This window comes from Typopeltis vanoorti, chromosome 16 (genome assembly GCF_054136105.1).
Source record: "Typopeltis vanoorti isolate ZY-2024b chromosome 16, IOZ_Tvanoo_1.0, whole genome shotgun sequence".
NCBI lineage: Eukaryota > Metazoa > Arthropoda > Arachnida > Uropygi > Thelyphonidae > Typopeltis > Typopeltis vanoorti.
In genome coordinates this window covers 100,290,137-100,310,242 of record NC_143564.1, presented here as the reverse complement: position 1 = coordinate 100,310,242, position 20,106 = coordinate 100,290,137, and the positions used below count along the sequence as shown (strand labels likewise).

The window sequence follows — 20,106 nt, the reverse complement described above, 5'->3', positions numbered from 1 at the left end:
CATCATCATTGTTATCACGTAGCTCTAACAGGCACTTAAGCACCTCTTACCTTCCAAATATACTTGGATTTCATAACTCCAAGATAAGGATGGTGGTTAGCCCTACACCTATAAGCATTCTTTTGTCTGTAAATTGAATATATTCTACTGGCCAGTTTTATGATAATCATAAAGCTAGCCAATACATTATCATAATGATTGTCATAAATCTTTATGATAATCGTGTAATGTAGGTGAAGCACACAAAGTACTGTAGGGTGATTTTTAGTGGATACAGGAGGTTAAAAAACTGTATATGGGGTAAACAAACACATTAACACATGTCAAAGTAAACGAATGCATATAAACATATGCATAAATGTAGAAGCCCTTATTGTTAATATTCACATGGACCAATAATCTGCAGATGGCAATCAATTATCTGTTATCTTTCTTATGAAAATAGCATGAAAATGTTTGCAATTACTCTCTAAATAACAGCTGCTAATATTAATTATTTTAAAGGAACAAAATTATGTTTGTAAACTTATAAAAGAACACTTACTGGTCGAGATTTTTTCCAAGAAGCAGTAGAAATTTCTGCTAGTAATGCTCTAGCATCAATAACAGCCTGATAAATACGTAACTGATTCCCATCAGATGCCACAAAACATGCACTTGGCGAATTGGATATGCTCCCTAAAGTAGTGCTGTAAAGAAACTCATAAAATCATAAAAGATGAAGCAATTTTATAAATGAAATTGTTTTCTTTGTTATTAAGAATAATTTTCCACTGTCAACAAATAATGCTAGATTTTTTTTTTTTTTTTAATCTCAAGTAGTAGTAGTTTTCCCATTATTGTAGGTGGATTTTCATTAGTCAATTGCACACACTTCCAAAGCTGCAAAAAACGAATAGAAAACATTCCTATCTATTAAAGTAGGATATGAAAAATAAGATTAAAAAATCATTTTAGCAGGTTAGAGGGAAATGCACTGATGATTACAAAGTGTGGATATGAAATTATTACATGCAGACAAATTCTTATATTTATACAAAGTTATGGCTTTAAATAATTTTAATGTCAAATTTGAAAAAAAAAATAGACTGCAAATTGAAATTTTCATATACACAATCAGTATGTTTAACAAAACATACAGGTGTCTTCTTGTTCAACCTCACTTGCATAAATTTTGCTTTCCATTGCTAGAATGAATTTCCCATAACATGAGTGCCTGTGTAACACTTGTCAGTATTCATAAATTTCATTAAAAGCATATTAATTATATATATTTTTATATCAAAATATGATTTCTTTGTGTAATGCATGAAAGCTTTAAGCTTTTTAAACAACCCAATACACAGTTTTGCAGACGACAGCACACTGCACTCCTCCCTTTCTTTTGATAAACCTTACTCCACACAACTCACCTCAACCTACAGAACAGCAACCACCACTGCCTTCAATTCAGACCTCCAAGCCATCCTCCAATGGGATTTCAGATAACCTAGTCAATTTCAATGCAAATAAAACCCAGTACTGTCTTATTTCTCATAAAAAAGAACCATTTTCTCCCAGTATTATTTTTGACAACACCTAAATTTCCAGACAATCTGAGATTTCTCTTTTTGGAATTACCGACATCAAGCCTCTCCTAGCATAAACACATAACAACCATTGCATCATCCTCAGTTTCTAAAAAACTACGATTTCTCTTTCGCTCAAGACGTTACTTCACCTGTAAACAGTTTTAACCTAATACAAATCCACTCAACCATCGAATACTGCTCCCACATATGGGATGAGCTACTAAAAGTTCTCTCAAAATGCTTGACTCAATACAGAGGAGAGCAATCAGACTTATTAATGACCCATCTCTTACCAACTCACTCCTACCACTTTCGCACAGATAATCGGTCTCTACATTATGTGTTTTCTACAAATATTTCAATGGAAAATGTTCATCCAAAATAGCATAATTCTCCCACTTAATACAAGGCTTGATGGAAAATATGGAGCTGCTGCTCAACATCCCTACACGGTGCACCTTGAAACCCACAGACAAGTTTCTTCTCCACCTCCTTCATCCTTGCAACTGCTATACTATGGAACAGTCTTCTCCTTGATGTGTTCCCTAAGGAATACAATATACAGTCATTCAAATTCGATGTGAACAATTTCTTTCCCAACCCATACATGGTACTAATGTACTATAGGTTGATCTACAAAGCTCTAGAGTATGAGCCTGAGCAGAGTCCTGTTAAATCTTTCACAATATCACACTATGAAATTAAGGTTGCCATTTAGTCATGAAATTTTATTTTATTTTTTTTCAGGACTAAATGGTGACACTTCCAAAATTGTCACCATTAAAAAATTATTTAAAAATTATTGTTGATAGTGAGAAAACATCACTATCAACAATAACATAGTCAATGAGAATTTTCTTATTCCTTGCCTCTTCTCTTCATGTGCATTTATGCACAGTTTTTTGTTTGAACATTGTGTTAATAATAACCAATCCATGCCCTTTGCCCTGAGAAGAATAAAATTGAATTTCATACTGAAAAGAAGAACATGTAAGAAAGTTTTTAAAGTGAATAAAAGTTGATCAGCCCTCAGATGTAAACTGTAGTCTAAAATACACAGATTTTATTCAAGAAAAAACTAAAGAGTTTGAGAACAGGAACCAAACCTTGGAGATTCAGTAGCAAGTTCTGAAGAAATCATGGACTGATTCAGCCAGAGAGGCATGGGGTGACGTTGTCTGCAAGGATATAAAAATCAAAGCTCCATAGGGGACACAGGAAGTTAAAGATGCATTAAAGGAAAAGAAAAAATCATATTGAAAGTTCCTGGCAAATAAGTCAGCATGTACTGTTAGAGAATACAGAGACAAATGTAAGAAAGCTAAACACTGTGTAAAACTAGCTAAACAAAAGTCATAGGAAAACTTTGATAAGAACATAGAAAATAAATATCAGGAAGGTGGCAAAATATTCTGGAGGCTGTTGAAAATGCTCTGAAATGGAGGAAAGAGTGCAGTAAAAGGAATTGCAGATGATAAAGGTGACATGAAAACGGGAGAAAAAGATATCCTTGAAGTATGGAGTAATTACTTTGAAAAACTGGTAAATGAAACAAGCAGTGATGACAGCACAGTGGTAAAAAACACTGACCAGGCATGCAGTCAGGAATACATATCCATACTTGAAGTAGAAAAAGCCATCAAAGGCTTGAAATGTGGAAAGGCAGCAGGAGTAGATGATATTCGACCAGAAATGCTGAAGTATGGTGGTATAAAAGTCTTACAGTGGCTGCACTGCAGTTCAGAAGGACTGGACAGAGGTACAAATTCTAGATGATTGGAGGAGCTCTCATAGTACCCATATACAAAAAGGGAAATAAAACTGAATGTTAGAATTACAGAGATATTTCCCTACTGAGTGTTCCTGGTAAGATCCTGATAAAAACTTAAATGATTAAAAGTCAAAGAATGACAAAATTAGTTTCATCTTCTAGTTTCGTTGACTTCATCGGGTGTATAACATGAAAAGAGAAATACAAAAGAATATACATTACAAAGAGAACAGCAGCTATAAATTAAGTTACAAATGGATTGCTGGCATTTGAAGGTCTTCTGGATGTCACTGTTCATGTTGAAGTGGAAATGATCTCGCATACACCAAAACTGGATAGTTGAGGAATAACATTCAGAGGTTATAGCTTAGGCTTGTATTGAATTGACAGAAATTGAGGCCAATTTCTGTCAATTCAATAATTCTTCTCTAAAGCTCATCACAGCATCTAAAAATGTTTTCTAATTTATTCCAGATTACCATGTAAGTGGTAGAATCTTCATTGTCAAGGTTAGGCAGAATTAAGAACATAATTAGATAGAATAGTGGCTCTAGTTCTGCCATAAATGCTTACCTATTGGATAATCAGAAAAAATAGCATATTTGTTGGTGTCTGATGTTTTTGCTTTCTCATTTTTGACAGTAGATGAGCTCATGATTTATGTATTGTATTGTGGCTGGTTGAATGTTCCTGATAAATTGGAGGATGGAAGACTCATTCTCATAAGAAGGGTGAATTCAGTGTCAGAGTTTCCTCCATGTCCACCATGGAGCCCAGATTCCCACTACCTGGCAAGTAATGAATATGCCTGGAAGTGGAATCCTAAAAATGCCTCCATGCATCATACTGGTACCCCAGTAAACCTTAGATCCTGTCTCCAAACCATGGAGAGGAAGACTTACTACAACCTGATTCATGTAAGTAAACCTACTGGCCAACTGATCCTGGCTGGGCCATCCAGGACCACGTTTTTTTTCTGAAGAAGGAATCAAAGTAAGGTAAGACTACCAGATCTCACCTTTCCAGGTGTGCACGATTTGCTGTGCATGGCAAACACAATCGTAGGGTACTGGATTTCATGATGGGCTGAAAATAAGACAATAAAAATACCAAGAAGTAGAGCAAAAAATATAGGAACACAAGAATAGACAAAGATGAAAAAGAGTCAGCACCATCACTGGTCTGTTCTAATCACGAACAGGTGACTCCATGTGGAGAAGGGTGATACACTTAACACAAAAAAATTTCTTAATATGGTAATCATTTCATCACTTTCTTCATTCTCTACTTACTTCCATTCAACCCCTTTTACCATGAGCTGCTAACATACACATCTAATACATACTAGGCAGCCTGGTGAATGCTTGTTACCACAATGTGTTGTACCTACAGTAAAGTTTGCTGACAGAGGAGTAATGGTGTGGGGTGAATTCAGCTGGTTGGAGTGGGACCATTGGTCGTTGTCGGTAGTTCCATGAAGGCAGCTCAGTACCTTGAGATTCTGGATAATCAGGTGATGCCAACACTGTGGAGTTTTCATGAAACAGTCCCATGTTACTACTATCGAGATGACAAGACCCCGTAAATGACTCCTTTGGCCTGAGCAGAGTCCTGATCTCAATCCCATCGAACAACTGTGGGACAAATTGGAGAAGGATTGAGGTCCAGGGAAGCACATCCTCAATCTGTCACTGAACTCAATGCTGCTTTGATGTAGAAATGGAGACAAATTCCACCTGATGTCTGCCATGCATTAGTGGAAAGCCTTCCTCAAAGGGTGCAAGAGGTGATCAAAACCAAAGGTAGACATACCCGATATTAGGGTTTGCCTGCCTGTATCAACTGTAAATTGCTAAAGTGTGTGTGGACAATTATTGGTAGAAAGTGTAGCTGTGTTTTTTTCTTCTTCTTAAAGTAGGATTTCAAAGATGACATACTAATGTGCAATAAATAGTGTCAAGATGACCTTGCAATATCCTATTTTTAATTGTAGATAGATTCATTCTTGCATGAGAGAGAGAGAGAGAGAGAGTGTGTGCTCCCAAATGGTGTTAATGCAATGGAAATTAGAAATAAAGGGAAATAGCAAACAATATGGTGGTGCTAATTTCTGTATTTAATATTTGAAAGTGTCAGACAATTATATACAATTCCTATTTCTCAGTGGTCAATGCATGTAATTATATCTTCAATAGTTCAGTTCACATTATGAGAAATATTTGTTTGACCAGATTTCTCAAGATATTGTAATGACTTTCATTCAGCCTTTAAAGGATAGATTAAAATTATTAGCAGACCACATCTACCCAACAAGAAAGAAGCTGGACATACTTGACTTAAAATTCCTACCTTGGAAGAAGTGTTGGAATCCAAGCAACATTGGCAAATGCCGATGTTTCTGGAGAATTTATTCTTGCTAGTTCAGTAATTCCCCCAGATTTTGAAAGTGGACCTACTGGATCTACTTTCCATAAAATAAGCTCACTGCAAAACCCTGCTTGAAGAAATCCAGAGTTTGCTGGACAACACAGACTAGTTGGCACTGAGACAGTTGATACAGGAGTATTAGTAGACTGGCCTGGAAGATTGTGATGAGATGTTGTTAGCAGAAGTGGCAAAACTGGATGACATGTGATATCATTTATGCGAAAACGATGACCACACACTCGCGATGCATGGCCAATGCTTAGAACCTGCAAGAAATATTTCAAGAGAATTAGAAACAGCATAAAATATTGATAAGAGGAATTTTTATATAATTTTAAATTATAGCTTAGAAGAATTAAAAAAAAAAAGTTACCTATAAAATTTCATTATTGGTGATTTGTTAGTTAATGTAACGTCAATCTAACTTATAAATATGCCTTGGAAAGTGAAGTAAATTAACCTCAATAAGTATAAACCAATTTTATTACTAATTAAAAGAGAGGTACAAATATATCAAAAGTACTTCCATACACTATGAATAAAGCACAACTGGTAAGCTTTCAAAGTGATGGATATCACAAACATACCGAAATCAACTTTCTCTTCTATGCTAAATGCTCCAAACCACAAGGATACTGTATAGAACACTATTAGAATCCTTTAAAGAAATTATTCATAGAAATATAAAATTTATTTCACAAAAAAAAAAAAAAAGTTAATTATGATTCACCAAATTATTAAACCACACTCTGATATAGATTAGGATAGTACAGAGCACTAAAACCTTCTTAAATAACTCATTACATTTAATATGACTTATATGCAACAATTTTACACAGTTTCATAGGATGTGTGACCAGTCTATTTAATACTTAGCAAATCCAGACATATGTAGTTTAATGTGATGTACTGAGGCATTCAGAAAGTAATCTGGTAGTCCTGGGTGAGGAAGATGGTTTGCATTATAATTAATAAAATGCAAATTTGCAAGTTTATTATCGTTAAGATCCACAGCAGATCTTGTCACCTACATCATCCACCTCCAGACAACTGGAGACAGATGCCATGGAAAGGCTTGTAGAAACTTGTGCTATTGCACATATAAAGTATCTGAGAAGATTTGACACTGAGTACTTCACAGCAAATGGACATCATATGGTCCATCTTCTTCTCTTTATAATCAGTTTGCAGTTTCTCCTCAGGCTGTTCACTAGATGTAATGGTGAAAGATGTTCTCTATTAATGCAGGTGTTTTTTTGGGGCTATTTATCCATCCTCTTCAATATGATCACACCTGAAAACATCAATGCAGTGCATACCATAATATTTGATGATATGTGAATAGCAAGCAATCTAAGAAGTGTTATTAGCAGTGATGGAAGATGTAAAAGTGACATAAAAGCAAGCATAGCGATGGGAAGAGATGCCTTTAATAGAAAATGGAATTTATTCAGAAGTAAAATGGACAGAAACCTAAAGAAAAGACTAATAAAATGCTATGTGGAGTGTTGCCCTTTATGCAGCTGAAACTTGGACATTGGAGATGTGGATTTGGAGAAAGATGGAAAAAATCAAATGACAGATCAAATAACTAATGAAGAGGTCTTAAAAAGAGTAGAAGAAGAAAGAATCTGTTAAGGAGGATAAAAAGAAGAAAGGGAAACTGGATCAGACATATTCTAAGAGAGAATGAAATCATCAGAGATGCCATTGAAGGAAAAATAGACAGAAAAAGACCCAGAGGAAGAGTAAGGTAAACAATGTTAGATGACATACTGAATGGAGACAAGTACACAACCTTGAAAGAGAAGGCTCAGAACAGAAGAGAGTGGAAGAAAAGTTTTTGCTACTAAAAGAAGAACCTGTTCAATTGCAGAATACTCAAGAAGAAGAATAGCAACCAAAAACATTGCAAAGATTCTGGGGATATCCAGGGAATGAGTAGGGGTCGTTAACCACCAACATCTGGACATGCTGAAGCTTTCAGTGAAGAGTGGGTGCTCAAATGTTTGAATGCCAATTTAAAGAGAGAACATGTGCTGCCATTTCAAGGGATTTTGGGTGATTTTGAGAAATCGGGTGCAAATTTTTTGGCTTGTATTGTGACTGCTGATGAAACATGGCTTCATCATTATGACCCAGGGAGCACAAAACAGTAAATGGAGTGGAGACACAAAGGTTTCTTCATGGTCAAAGAAGTTCTGAACCCAAAAGTCAGCAGGAAAGGTTCTTGCCATTGTCTTTTGGGATATGGATGCAACCCTTACCATGTAACTGTTAAAAAGGTGAAACTGTTACAGCCACAGTTGATTCAACAGATCTGGAGGAACTGAATTAGGTACCGAAGGAAACAAGCTGTGGGAAACTGAAAAGAGGTGTGTTACTTGCAGAACAGTGCACCTGCTCACACTGTTCATGAAACCCAGCAGACAATACACAACTTGGGCTTTCGATGTCTGCCTCACCCATCCTATTGGCCAAACCTGGCCCCATCTGACTCATATCTGCAGCTGATGACTGGTTTGTACAACAAAGGAAAGAATTTTTTCTCAGAGGATTGCAAATGATGCAGCAGCATTGCAACAAGTGCATAACACTTCAATGGGAATATGTAGAATAATATGTAAATTACATGGTTCCACCACAATTCCTTCTTGGTGATTATAACTTTTCAGCACACCCTCATATATGCTAGCAGTATGGTTAACCACCAAAATAAAGCTTATTATCTCAATTATGTAGTTTTTATACTTCAATTAAGCAATTTAATCACTCTAAACAATCTCTCAAATTTGAAAGGACCTCAATGATGCACTGCCATATAAATCAGAAAACTTAAAGATCCATTGGGCAATCAGGAAATGAGGCAGTCTAAAATGACAAAATATCATTTTTCTTTTTAGTGGTTAACTTAATTATTTTGTGAATGTATTTTTCTTTTTCTTTTCTTTTTTTTAAAGGAATGCTCCAGTTTTAAAGTCCAATTTTGAGAATAGCCACAGAGCAAACCTGTCATCGAGAATTCATACTAGTATTTGAGTTAAGAAGGAATTATGGATGAAAGTTGCTAAAAATAAAAAAAGAATTTAGCTAAATCAGGACACAGGAAGAATCCTATGATATAGCATGTCAGTTAGCCGTAGATTTTCCCTAATGGATTACAGAGTGAAATAGTTGGATGGTTGGAAGGGAACTTTTGTCATAAGGGCTCAAAGTGTATCATGTAAAGGAAGATTAGTAATAAGAAGATTAACATCAAAGTTCACAATAATTTTGTTGTTAATTGAATATGTTTATTTCACTTAGATGAAACCAAAGCAGGACCTCAAGGATTGATGGAATCAGAGCAGAAGCTTTTAAAATGCTGATAACACATATTCCAATCTCCTTGCCATAATGAATCAAGCTTTAAACACTGGAATAATACCTCAACAATGGAAACAAGGTCTTATTGTCCCTATACCCAAAAAGGGCAGTCATAATAAGAATGGATAACTACTAACGGAGGTATTGCTTGCCATCAACCACAGTTAAAATCTACAATAGAATGATAATATAATAGAACCTTACTTAACATCATTTTAAGAAAAAAACCAGCTGGATTTCTAAAAAAACAATGTACAGTAGAACAGATACATTGCATCAAACGAATCATAGAAGGTTCACATTGATAAAAACTTACACTCATTTTGACATTTATAGACTTCAAAAAACCTTCGACTCCATTGATAGAGAATTCTTTCTTTTAGGGTTACACGGTGATCAGCACTCGTATTTGTAGATTTAGGGACTCAAAAACACACGTGTTGAACAGATTATTTTATTAATTACAAATAAAATAAACCTTGACGTTTCGACCTCTATATCGAGGTCATCATCGGAAGAATACAACTGTATGCAGAACCAAGCTACATGCTCATGCTTTCTATACCAGTAAACTAAATCTACGCAGTAGATTTAGTTTACTGGTATAGAAAGTTAATACCTCAGTATGCCCGTGCGCCCAGAATTTATGGCCTGCCAAAAATACACAAATCTGGCACACCACTTCGCCCAATCGTTGAAGGAATTGATAGCCCAAATTATCACTTAGCAAAAAAATTAGCTGCCACACTCAAGGAATTGGTAGGTCAGTCCCCTTCCTACATAAAAAATACACAACATTTCATCAGTAAAATCAAAAACATTACACTCACCGACCAAGATTTATTAGTCAGTTTTGACATAACTTCCCTTTTCACCAATGTCCCAATCAATGACACGATCTTGCTCCTACAGAACATATTTCCACATGACATCACGGCCCTTTTTGCCCACGTACTCCGCTCCGGATATTTCGTATGGCAAAACAATTTTTACCTTCAAAAAGAAGGTACAGCCATGGGCTCACCACTTTCTCCCCCAATAGCTAACTTTTATATGGAAGACTTTGAGCAACGGGCTCTAGAGACAGCATGTCTAAAGCCCAAAATCTGGCTCAGATACGTCGACGATATTTTCGCCATTTGGCCCCACGGCCGCGAAGCTCTAAATACATTCCTTAGCCACCTAAACAAACAACACAAACGTATCCAATTCACCATTAAAATGGAAAAAAACGACTCTCTTCCTTTCCTAGACACACTTGTCACACGTCTTCCCTCTGGCTGTCTCTCCTTCTCAGTTTACCGCAAACCTACACACACAGGCCAATACATACACAAAAATTCTTACCACCACCCAACACAAAAATTAGGTGTCATAAGCACCCTTAAACACAGAGCCCTAACTATCTGTTCAAATGAACAGGCTCTAAACCAAGAATACAAAATCATCAACCAAACATTTATCAAAAATGGATACAATAAAAAAACTATTCCCAAGATCCTCCATAAAGACACCAATAAGAACAAAAAAGATTTCAAGAATGCTATTGCCATTCCTTATGTTAGAGGCATTTCTGAAAAAATAGACAGAACACTTCACAAATACAACATTAAAACCACCTTTAAACCCCCAAATAAGCTAAGACACCTACTCAGTTCCTCTAAAGATCCTCTTCCACACCTAGCACACCCAGGGGTATACAAAATACACTGCACATGTAACATACCATACATAGGGGAAACAGGGCGAACTATCCCAATCAGACAAGACGAACACAAACGACACATTAAATACCTCCACTTCAGTAAAACAGGCCTTTCTGACCATGCACTCCAAACATACCATAGAATTGATTGGAAAAATACCAAGTCCCTACACCGCACCAAAACCTGGTTTGAGAGAAAATTTAAAGAGTCTTGTGAAAAGCTCAAACACAACCCAAATCTCAACAAAAATGATGGCCTCACCATTTCAAGAATGTGGAGGACCCATCAACAACCTGTATAACATCATAAACTAGCATTAGAAAAATTCCCACTACAAGAAGACAACTTGGTGAAGTGTTTAGAACATTCAATAGCAACTGAAAGAAATCATTTTGTAACTATCCAGAATATTAATACATGAGGACTCTAACAGTTTATTGTAGTTGCATTTATCTATTTATAATGTATATATATATATATATATATTTTTTTTTTTTTTTTTTTTTTTTTTTTTTATTCATTCATTTGTCTTTCTTTTCTATCACTAGAGGTCAGGCTAGAAAAAAGATTTATTAACTGCGTAGATTTAGTTTACTGGTATAGAAAGCATGAGCATGTAGCTTGGTTCTGCATACAGTTGTATTCTTCCGATGATGACCTCGATATAGAGGTCGAAATGTCAAGGTTTATTTTATTTGTAATTAATAAAATAATCTGTTCAACACGTGTGTTTTTGAGTCCCTAAATCTACAAATATGACCATTGATAGAGAAGCAATGTTTAAAATACTCAGCTTCTATGGTCTACCCTCAAAAATCATACAAGCAATCTCAGCGCCTTATAAAGATTACAGTGCTACAGTAATATTTAAAACAGTAACATCTGAATCCTTTCCGGTGACAACAGGAGTCCTACAAGGTGAGGTATTAGCCTTACTTGTTCTTGGTATGCTTGGACTACATCTTCTGGACCGTCAAACAAAGATCTTGGTTTTAACACTAGAACATCCACCTACACCATGTAAATAACTGATCTTAGCTTTGCTGATGATGTTTTACTTATTGATACAGAACCAACAAATGCACAAAAACATTTCAGTTTACTAGAGTCACAGGCTAAACTTATTGGTCTGCAGGTCAACATCCAAAAGTCCAAAGTATTTTCAATAGGTTATGAAAACTTTATACTTCATATCAACAATAAACCCTTAGAAAGAGTAAAGGACTTTCAATACTTTGGATCGTACATCAGCAATACAGAAAATGACGTTAGAAAATGTAAACAGCTGGCTCTAGTCTTCCATAACAAATTCTGCCCCATCTGGAAATCATCATTAATATCATTAAAGATGCAAACAGTAAATCCAACTTCTTGTATGGTTCTCAAACCTGGACAATGAGCACCAAAAAAAAAAAAACTACAGATCTAATTAACTCCTTTGGAACTCATGTCTCAGACTGATCCTTGCATACACTTCAATGGACCATGTCACTAACTCTGCTGTGCTAAATCTGGCTAAGCAAGAACCATTTGTGAATATAATAAAAAAACTGCAACTCAGATTGCTTGGACATCAACTCAGATATCCTGAAGTCTCACCCTTTTGGAATTCCTCATCCTGTACAAACCAGAAGATGGCAATTGCAGTAGAGGAAGACCATGCAAACAATTTTGGCAATACATATGTGAAACTATCAATAGGCTGAACTGTAAAACTCCATCTGACACCTACCAGTTAGCTCAAGATACTCTATCTTGAAAGACTTGGAAGAACATAATTTGCAATCTTTAATTTTTAATATATCTCTTTTCCCTTTTTGCATTGTATCATACTGTGAATAAACTATGATGATGATTTCACTTAGGAAATAAAATAATCTATAAATATTATACTCATAGTAAGTATTGCTAATATTACAGCTATGTATTTTGCTATCTTGTAAGTACCTGTACAGTTCAAAACTGAATGTAATATATTACTAGCTTTATGAATCTTGTAGAGCATATATTCTTTGTGAAAACTTACAGAAATGGTTGTAAAGAATTTACAGCTTTATGGATCTTGGAGAGATCATACAATTTCGTGCATAATCAGGAAATGTGTCAGTTAATAGAATTCTAACGGGATTAAGTTTTAGGGTACTTATAGAATCTCTGGTGATTAATCTATGTCTCAAAATAAAAAAGAAATTTTTCTAATATGAAAAATAATAAATATGGATTACTTATAAAGAATATTATTTGTTTATTCCTAAAATTTTCACTCAACATGTAATGAGCATCATATCATATACAACATGGAACAACAGCAAAAGTATAGGACAGAAGGATCAACAATGCAATGGAAAGTCTGCAGTTGGATTTCCAGTTTCCTCTTTTCAGCATTGTGCCATTACCTCAGAGTTATGCTCTTTCATGTGCTGCTCATCCTCTGATTTATATATTAATTCTTCTCTTACTCATCTGAAACCTTTTTCATAATCTTGCTGACTGTATTCTCTATTCCTTCTTCACAGCTGACAAACCTTGTAGAGTACAAACAGCCGAAACCACACAAACTTCTATATCCAATGTCCTAACCATTCATCTCTTTACAATTCTACAGAAGTAGCAGGTAATCCTGTTGTCTTCAATGCTGCCATAATCTTATTTCCTGCAACAAAGACCTCGCTTCACTTCCTTTTACCACTGCTAACACCTGTGGCGTTGCATGCTCATTTCAGTTGGGTGTGCTGTCGTGTGGATTGTATGCAACTTGGACTACAAAATTCATGTCAATTTGACTGTATGATTGCATTTTTATCAATGTATGAAAGTTTTGAGAGTGCATAGCACATCAGTTCATCTTAATTGGTCCAATGCAATTAATTGTAGGATAACTTTGAATACTTTAAATTATCAATTAATTGCAACCAAATCTGCATAGAGTGGGAGAACAATCTGTTTTAGGTTTTATTAGAAAACAACAATGTAGGAGAGTGCTCTATTTGGCTGGTATATTTGAATTACTCAAAGGTGTCAATATGTGAACCATCATTTATAAGACGTAAGAACAGGAAATGAAAGGAAAGAATAAGTGTAGAAATATTTTCATTAATGGAAAATGAATTATTAATAATTAATATTTGTGATATGTGTGTCCCATAAGTTGCTGGGTAGAGAAAATAGCATATGATCCTATAAAGACTAGACATGAATAAGTGAATTTATGATTGCATAATTTAAAAAAAAAAAAAAAGATGAGAAGAAAAGAGATCTGTTTGTAAAGTATAAATAACCAATAATAAATAGCCACTATTATATTTCGAAGCTCAGTCAAAAACTATAGTGAGAAGCTAATAACAACTAATAATGTAGATTAGGCGTTGCAGGAATATATGTGGTTTGATGGAGCAGCAAACCATTTCATAAAATTTGTTGTGAATGTTATGTGTATTTCTCTGTTTATGTATATTTTGCTGTTTTCTAAGAATTTTCTTTTGTTTACTGAGACTCAGTATACATTTTATACAATAATAGGATACATAATATCCGAACATTATCGGAATTATCCACACTTTCAGGAATCCTACATTCGTTAGTTTTTTTTTTTTCTGTGTACTATATTTAGGAACAATTAGTGTCAGATAACTCAAATGACATACTAAATGGAAAAACACTCCACTCCCGCAGGCTATGCTGCATATATGTAAACAGAACAGATTTACTGTAGCACTAAACATAACACCTAATTAAATGGTAGGATTATGCTAGAAGAAACTGATCATGCTAGGGATCTTGGAATGTTAGTAAAGAGGAAGTTGAAGTTCAGGGGCCATGTAGCAAAGATTGTAAATATAACTCAAAAGATAACTGCAATGTTGAAACAAACTTCAACATGTAAATATAAGGATGCCATTTTGCCTCTTTACAAGGCCTTGATAAGACCTCACTCAGACCACTATGTGCAGGTCTAGTCTCCTGGTTTTCATCATGCTTCTGATACAGTGGAGAGAGTGCAAAGGAGTGTGTTAAAAATGATATCAGGATTGTTGAATACTAATTATGAAGACGGTGAAAATTTGTAGACTGCAGACTATCAAACAGGAGAAAGAGGAGTATTATGATTGAGACTTACAACTTCTGAAAGGATATTACAATTATCAAACTTCTGAAAGGACATTACAATTATCAAACTTCTGAAAGGATATTACAGGATTTCAGTTGATGGAATTTTTTATTTTATGGAGGGTGAGGAAAGGACAAGAGGGTATCTGTGGAAGCTGAGAATGAATCTGCTAAGGAGGAGGGTGAGATCTAGATTTTTCTTTCATAGAGTGGTACATGATTGGAATGAATTGCCATTGGATGTGTGTGTGTGTGTACAAGCCGTGAATTAATTCAAGAATAAGTATAAGATAGCTGGTGTGTGTGGTATGTGGCCTCCCTTGATGAATCCCCGACTTCCTCTTAATAATAAATAAAATAAACTCTTAACAATAAAATTCCATGATCATAATAATTAAAGATATTAATCTCAGTTTACAAGTTTGCAAAATTCCTTAACTCAACTGAATAATTGGTGTAACAAATATAGCACAAAAATTAGCAATAAAAAGACCAAAACTATGCAAATAAGCAGGAAATCTTTAACTGCTGAATGGTGAACCTACAGAACAAGTAAAATATTTAAGCTATTTAGGACATAATTTTTAGTGAAGATGCCAGTTAACTATGGAAATAACATAATAAACAATGCATGTATTGTAGGGAGTCAATTAAATAAATGTGTAGAATAAGAGAAAAATCAATCACGACATTAAATTAGCAATAAATAAAACAGTGTTAAAACCAATTTTAACTTATGGATCTAAAAGTTGAATTAGAAGTAAAATAGCTGATTAAAGACAGACCACAGATATGAAAGTTGTGAGAAAAATTAGGGGGAGAAAACAGATGCATCATTGGCAGAATCATATATAAAAATAAAGATATGATTATAACAATGATGATAGAATCATAATTAAAAATGAAAATATTAAGAAGAAACTAGACATTGTTATTGTTCAGGTGAGTGAACAGAGCTAATCTCAAGTGGTATGGTCACCTAATCAGAATGGGAAAGGAATGGTTAATAACACAAGCATTTGATACCAAGATGACAAGAAAATATCCAAAGGAAGGACAAGATTAATGTGGATGGTTACAAGTAGCTTAAAAGATCAAAATATAAGATCTGACAATGCTGGAATTCATAACAGATAAGACCGACCTGGAGGAAAACTGTCAATCGGAAGTTAGTACTAATGTAAACTCTTCATGTAGTATGATCATAGTATTCTCTACGTTCCTTGAGGATACCTATCAAAAACTGGATGATGGGATAAGGGTAAGATATAACCTGAAAATCCTGCTCTGGCTACCATTCATCCAAATGAAAGAGCAGAAAGAAATGACAAAAGAATAACAATTTACATATGGAATCAGGAATTATAGTAAAGTGGCACAGTCTTATCACTAGTCATAGTGATGTACATAAAAAATAATAATAAAACAATTAACTATAATCAATAAACATAAGCTTCACTTCTTCCCAAGCATAGGGGAGAATATAGCTCATGAGATCTCTTCAGATTAGAATGTTTTTTCCAGCAATCCCTGTGTGTGTGTTGTGTGTGTGTGTGTGTGTGAGAGAGAGAGAGCATGTACTTCAAGACCAGGCTATCAGTTCAAGGAAAATATGTATTTCTTATGTTCCTCAAGGCAAACAGTTACAGATGTTCCAATGTACAATAAGATTCTTTCCCTTGCGTTTAAAGTTGAAAGATATCTGATAACCACCAGTGAATGTCAGCAGAATAATCTTATCAAAACACTTCCTACAACCTAAAAATGAAGAAATCTTCCAGACAGGAGAATGCAATTTAGAAGATAAAAAGTTCAAAGTACAGATGACTAAGAGGGCGAGTCACTTAAGGGTCAAAGCTAAATAACTCTGAGGAGACCTCCATTATCACCTTTAAAGAATGTGGAGAACTGACTAAGCATCTGCCCTAATGTCCAATCCTCACCTTCAGGTGGTGTGCCCCATTATTAGATATCCATTGGGTACTGAACAAATGAAAATGGGCTGGCAATTTGGGACACAGACAACCAAATTGTACTCTCTATTGGGCTTAAACCACAAATGCATATGATGGTACAACATGATGATATTTAATGCCAGGTGAGTCATCACCAGGTTAAACAAGGCCCATTTCAACTATCCCCTGTCAAAGTCAAGAGTTTAAATTCCATATTCTCCAGTTGATGCAACAGCCTTTCGTGTGGTATCTTATCAAATGCATTAGAAAAATCCAACATTATCATATTGTGTCCATTCCCTTTATCCAACTCAGCCATAACATTGTTATAAAATATAAGCAAATTTCTAAAACATGACCTTCCTTTAGAAAACCCATGTTGCTCTTGTAGAGTACAGCTTGTTTGCCTATCCATTTCTGTATACGAGTTCTTACCAACTTCTCTAAAATCTTCACTACCACACTAGAGATACTGATGGGTCTGTAATTAGACACATCAGTTTTTGCACCACCTGTGTACAATGGAACTATTATACATTCCTTCATTCCTGTGGTATCATTCCTGAGCTGAGACTCAAGTTATACAAATATGTGAAAGGCCTAGCCAATTCAGTTGAACATTCCTTTAGCAAGTGGGCTGATATTCCGTCTGTCCCTATAGACATATTCTTATCCAGGTTATGCAACAGCTCTTCAACCTCATTTTCATAGACCTCTAACTCTTCATTCAATGTAGCAGTAGCACTGGGCACCATATTACATACACCTGGCTGATATATCTTAGCAAAGTGAGCACTCATTAAGTGAACAATCTCATTAGCTTCCGACACTCGAGTACCATCTGCATTCAATAGAGTTATTCTTCCACATTCATTTTCTCTTTTGTTTGCATGGCCAATTTCTTTTCATACTCTGATTTAGCTTTCAGTACTTTTCTGGCCTGAGCTTTATATATATTTCATAACTTCTCTCATTCTTATTCTCAAGATATTCTTTCCACATCATCTTCTTTTGCTTAATAAGGTTGCGCATCCATTTCACTACCAACTTATTTATTCTTCAAACAACAGGGATACACTCAGATACCACCCCTTTAAGCACTTTTTCAAAGATTCCCATGCACTGCTGATATTTTTCCCATCCAGTAACTGATACCATGGTATTAAAGATAGTATTGTCCTAAGTTGATCATAATTTCCAGCTTTGTAGTTCAGTATGTAACCTGTTTTAATCAAAGCATCAATACAATTAGATACTTCCCACGAAAGCACAGCATGATCACTGTTATCAATTGGTGGTAAAATAGCCATATTCTTAACAGAGACCACTTCTGACACTATGAGCAAATTCAACATCTTTGATCTCAAGTTCCTTCTTTCACACGCTGCTTGAGAAAGCTGTCTTGTAACAATTCAATAAATTCCTCTTCTTTCTATCATGGGATTTCTCTTCTACCCAATCAATGTTTGGAAAATCAAAGTCAGCCATAATGATCATGCATTTGGTAGCCATAAGGCTAAATTGGCAATGCATTTCTTCATCCCCTGCAACTGAGTCGCCAGATCTATAGCAACACCCCCACCAAATATTTCATTCTGTTAACCTCCACTTCACACCAGATAGACTCAAACTCACCACTACATTGTGCATTATTACCATCATTGTTTTCTTGTGTTTCTATTCTAACTGGACTTAAGTAAAAGTATCCATGGTATCCAATAAATAAAAATCCTCACAATGCCATACGGTGATGAGAAAGAGCATGATAATGTCATCATGCCTTCTTCCAAGAAACTGAAAATGGAAGATCTCCAATTGGTTTGCCAATAATAAGTAAATAAAAATATTATGTCTCTTTTATTTTATCTTTCAAGTGTAAATTATATCCTAGAGTGAAAAGCATTTTGTTTATACTTCTTGCTTCTTTAATAGACCAAAACATACATAACACTGGCCAACAAAAAAATATATTTTTTTTTCTGCTGATTATGATCTGATACTTGCTTTTTACTAATTTGGGTGCGCTGATTTCAAATATCAAACCCATTTTTCTCTATCACGTCAGGTTTTTCCTCTATGGCATTTTCTTTTTGCTAATTTGTAAGTTTTTGATAGTTTTAAGGAGGCAGTACTATTTAGAGGATCAAAAAAATCGATTTTTTAATATTATTTTCTGAAAGTATGTACTTTTAAAAATCTGTTCCTAACTTTTAATCAAGAAATTCGAAAAATCCCCGAAGATATAGCCTATTATTCAAAGCGGTGCGAAGATCAGAATCAGAGTGCTCACCGCTCTCGCTTGTTAGTAAACGAATAAATGCGTAAGAACCTGCAATGGCACGTACTGGCACTTTGAATGCGAGAGAGGCCAATAACTGACCTAATACATTTAGGTGATGAAAAGTGGGCGATGACAACTGCCTAAAACAAATGAATGCTATATGCGTCATAGCGGACAAAGAATGATCGAAATCAGTCAATCGTTAATCGATCGTGAAAGTATGATGAGCGCTTATAACGTTTCAATAAAGTCTCTGGTTTTTTTGTCTTGTTAATTGCATGCTAGTCGGCAGTAAAGAAAATACATCATGTCTACTACTCGAAAATGTGTCAATAGTGTAGATTCCTTCTGCTACATTTGTCGCAGCTTTACTGTTCCCAGTCAAAGGACAAATATCACTGATTTCATTAAGAAAGTGTACTTTGCATACTTTGACGTAAAACTTGCAGATCAGGACAATTCATGGGCTCCAAATAAAGTGTGTAAGTCATGTGTAGAAAATTTACGACAGTGGAGCAAGGGAAAACGCCAAAAATTAGCTTTTGGCATTCCAATGATTTGGCATGAACCGAAAAATCACGTAGATGATTGCTATTTTTGTTTAGTTCAGACTTCTGGTTATAATAAGAAGAATAAGGAAAAAATTGTGTATCCAAAACTTGACTCAGCAATTCGGCCAGTTGCTCATTCCAATGAAATAGCCGTGCCAATTTATAAAGGACTTCCTTTACTTGAGAACGAGCATGATCTGGATATGACAGATGTTAATTTCTAGTTCTGGACCGCAATGTTTTACTCAAGCGGAATTGAGTGACTTAGTAAGAGATTTGGGCCTATCAAAGGAATCATCGGAATTGTTAGCTTCAAGATTAAATGAAAAAAACACTGGAGCAAGAGACAAAGATAACTTTTTATCATAGCA

The 20,106-nt window shown here is 35.1% G+C and overlaps 1 protein-coding gene across 4 annotated transcripts in view; it reads right to left on the bottom strand.

The window, feature by feature from the left end:
• Positions 1-20,106, bottom strand: part of Rbcn-3A (rabconnectin-3 alpha) — a 984,230-nt gene that overhangs the window by 731,689 nt on the left and 232,435 nt on the right. For all 4 annotated transcript variants that reach the window (XR_016549602.1, XM_090406519.1, XM_090406521.1 and 1 more), the window contains exons 15-16: positions 5,692-6,035; positions 545-689 (exon numbers count right to left, since the gene is read on the bottom strand). Coding sequence is in view for 3 of the 4 variants with exons in the window: in XM_090406519.1 (XP_090262645.1) it covers positions 545-689; positions 5,692-6,035 (489 nt within the window). In the remaining variant the exon portion in view is untranslated. The remainder of the gene's footprint in view (positions 1-544; positions 690-5,691; positions 6,036-20,106) is intronic.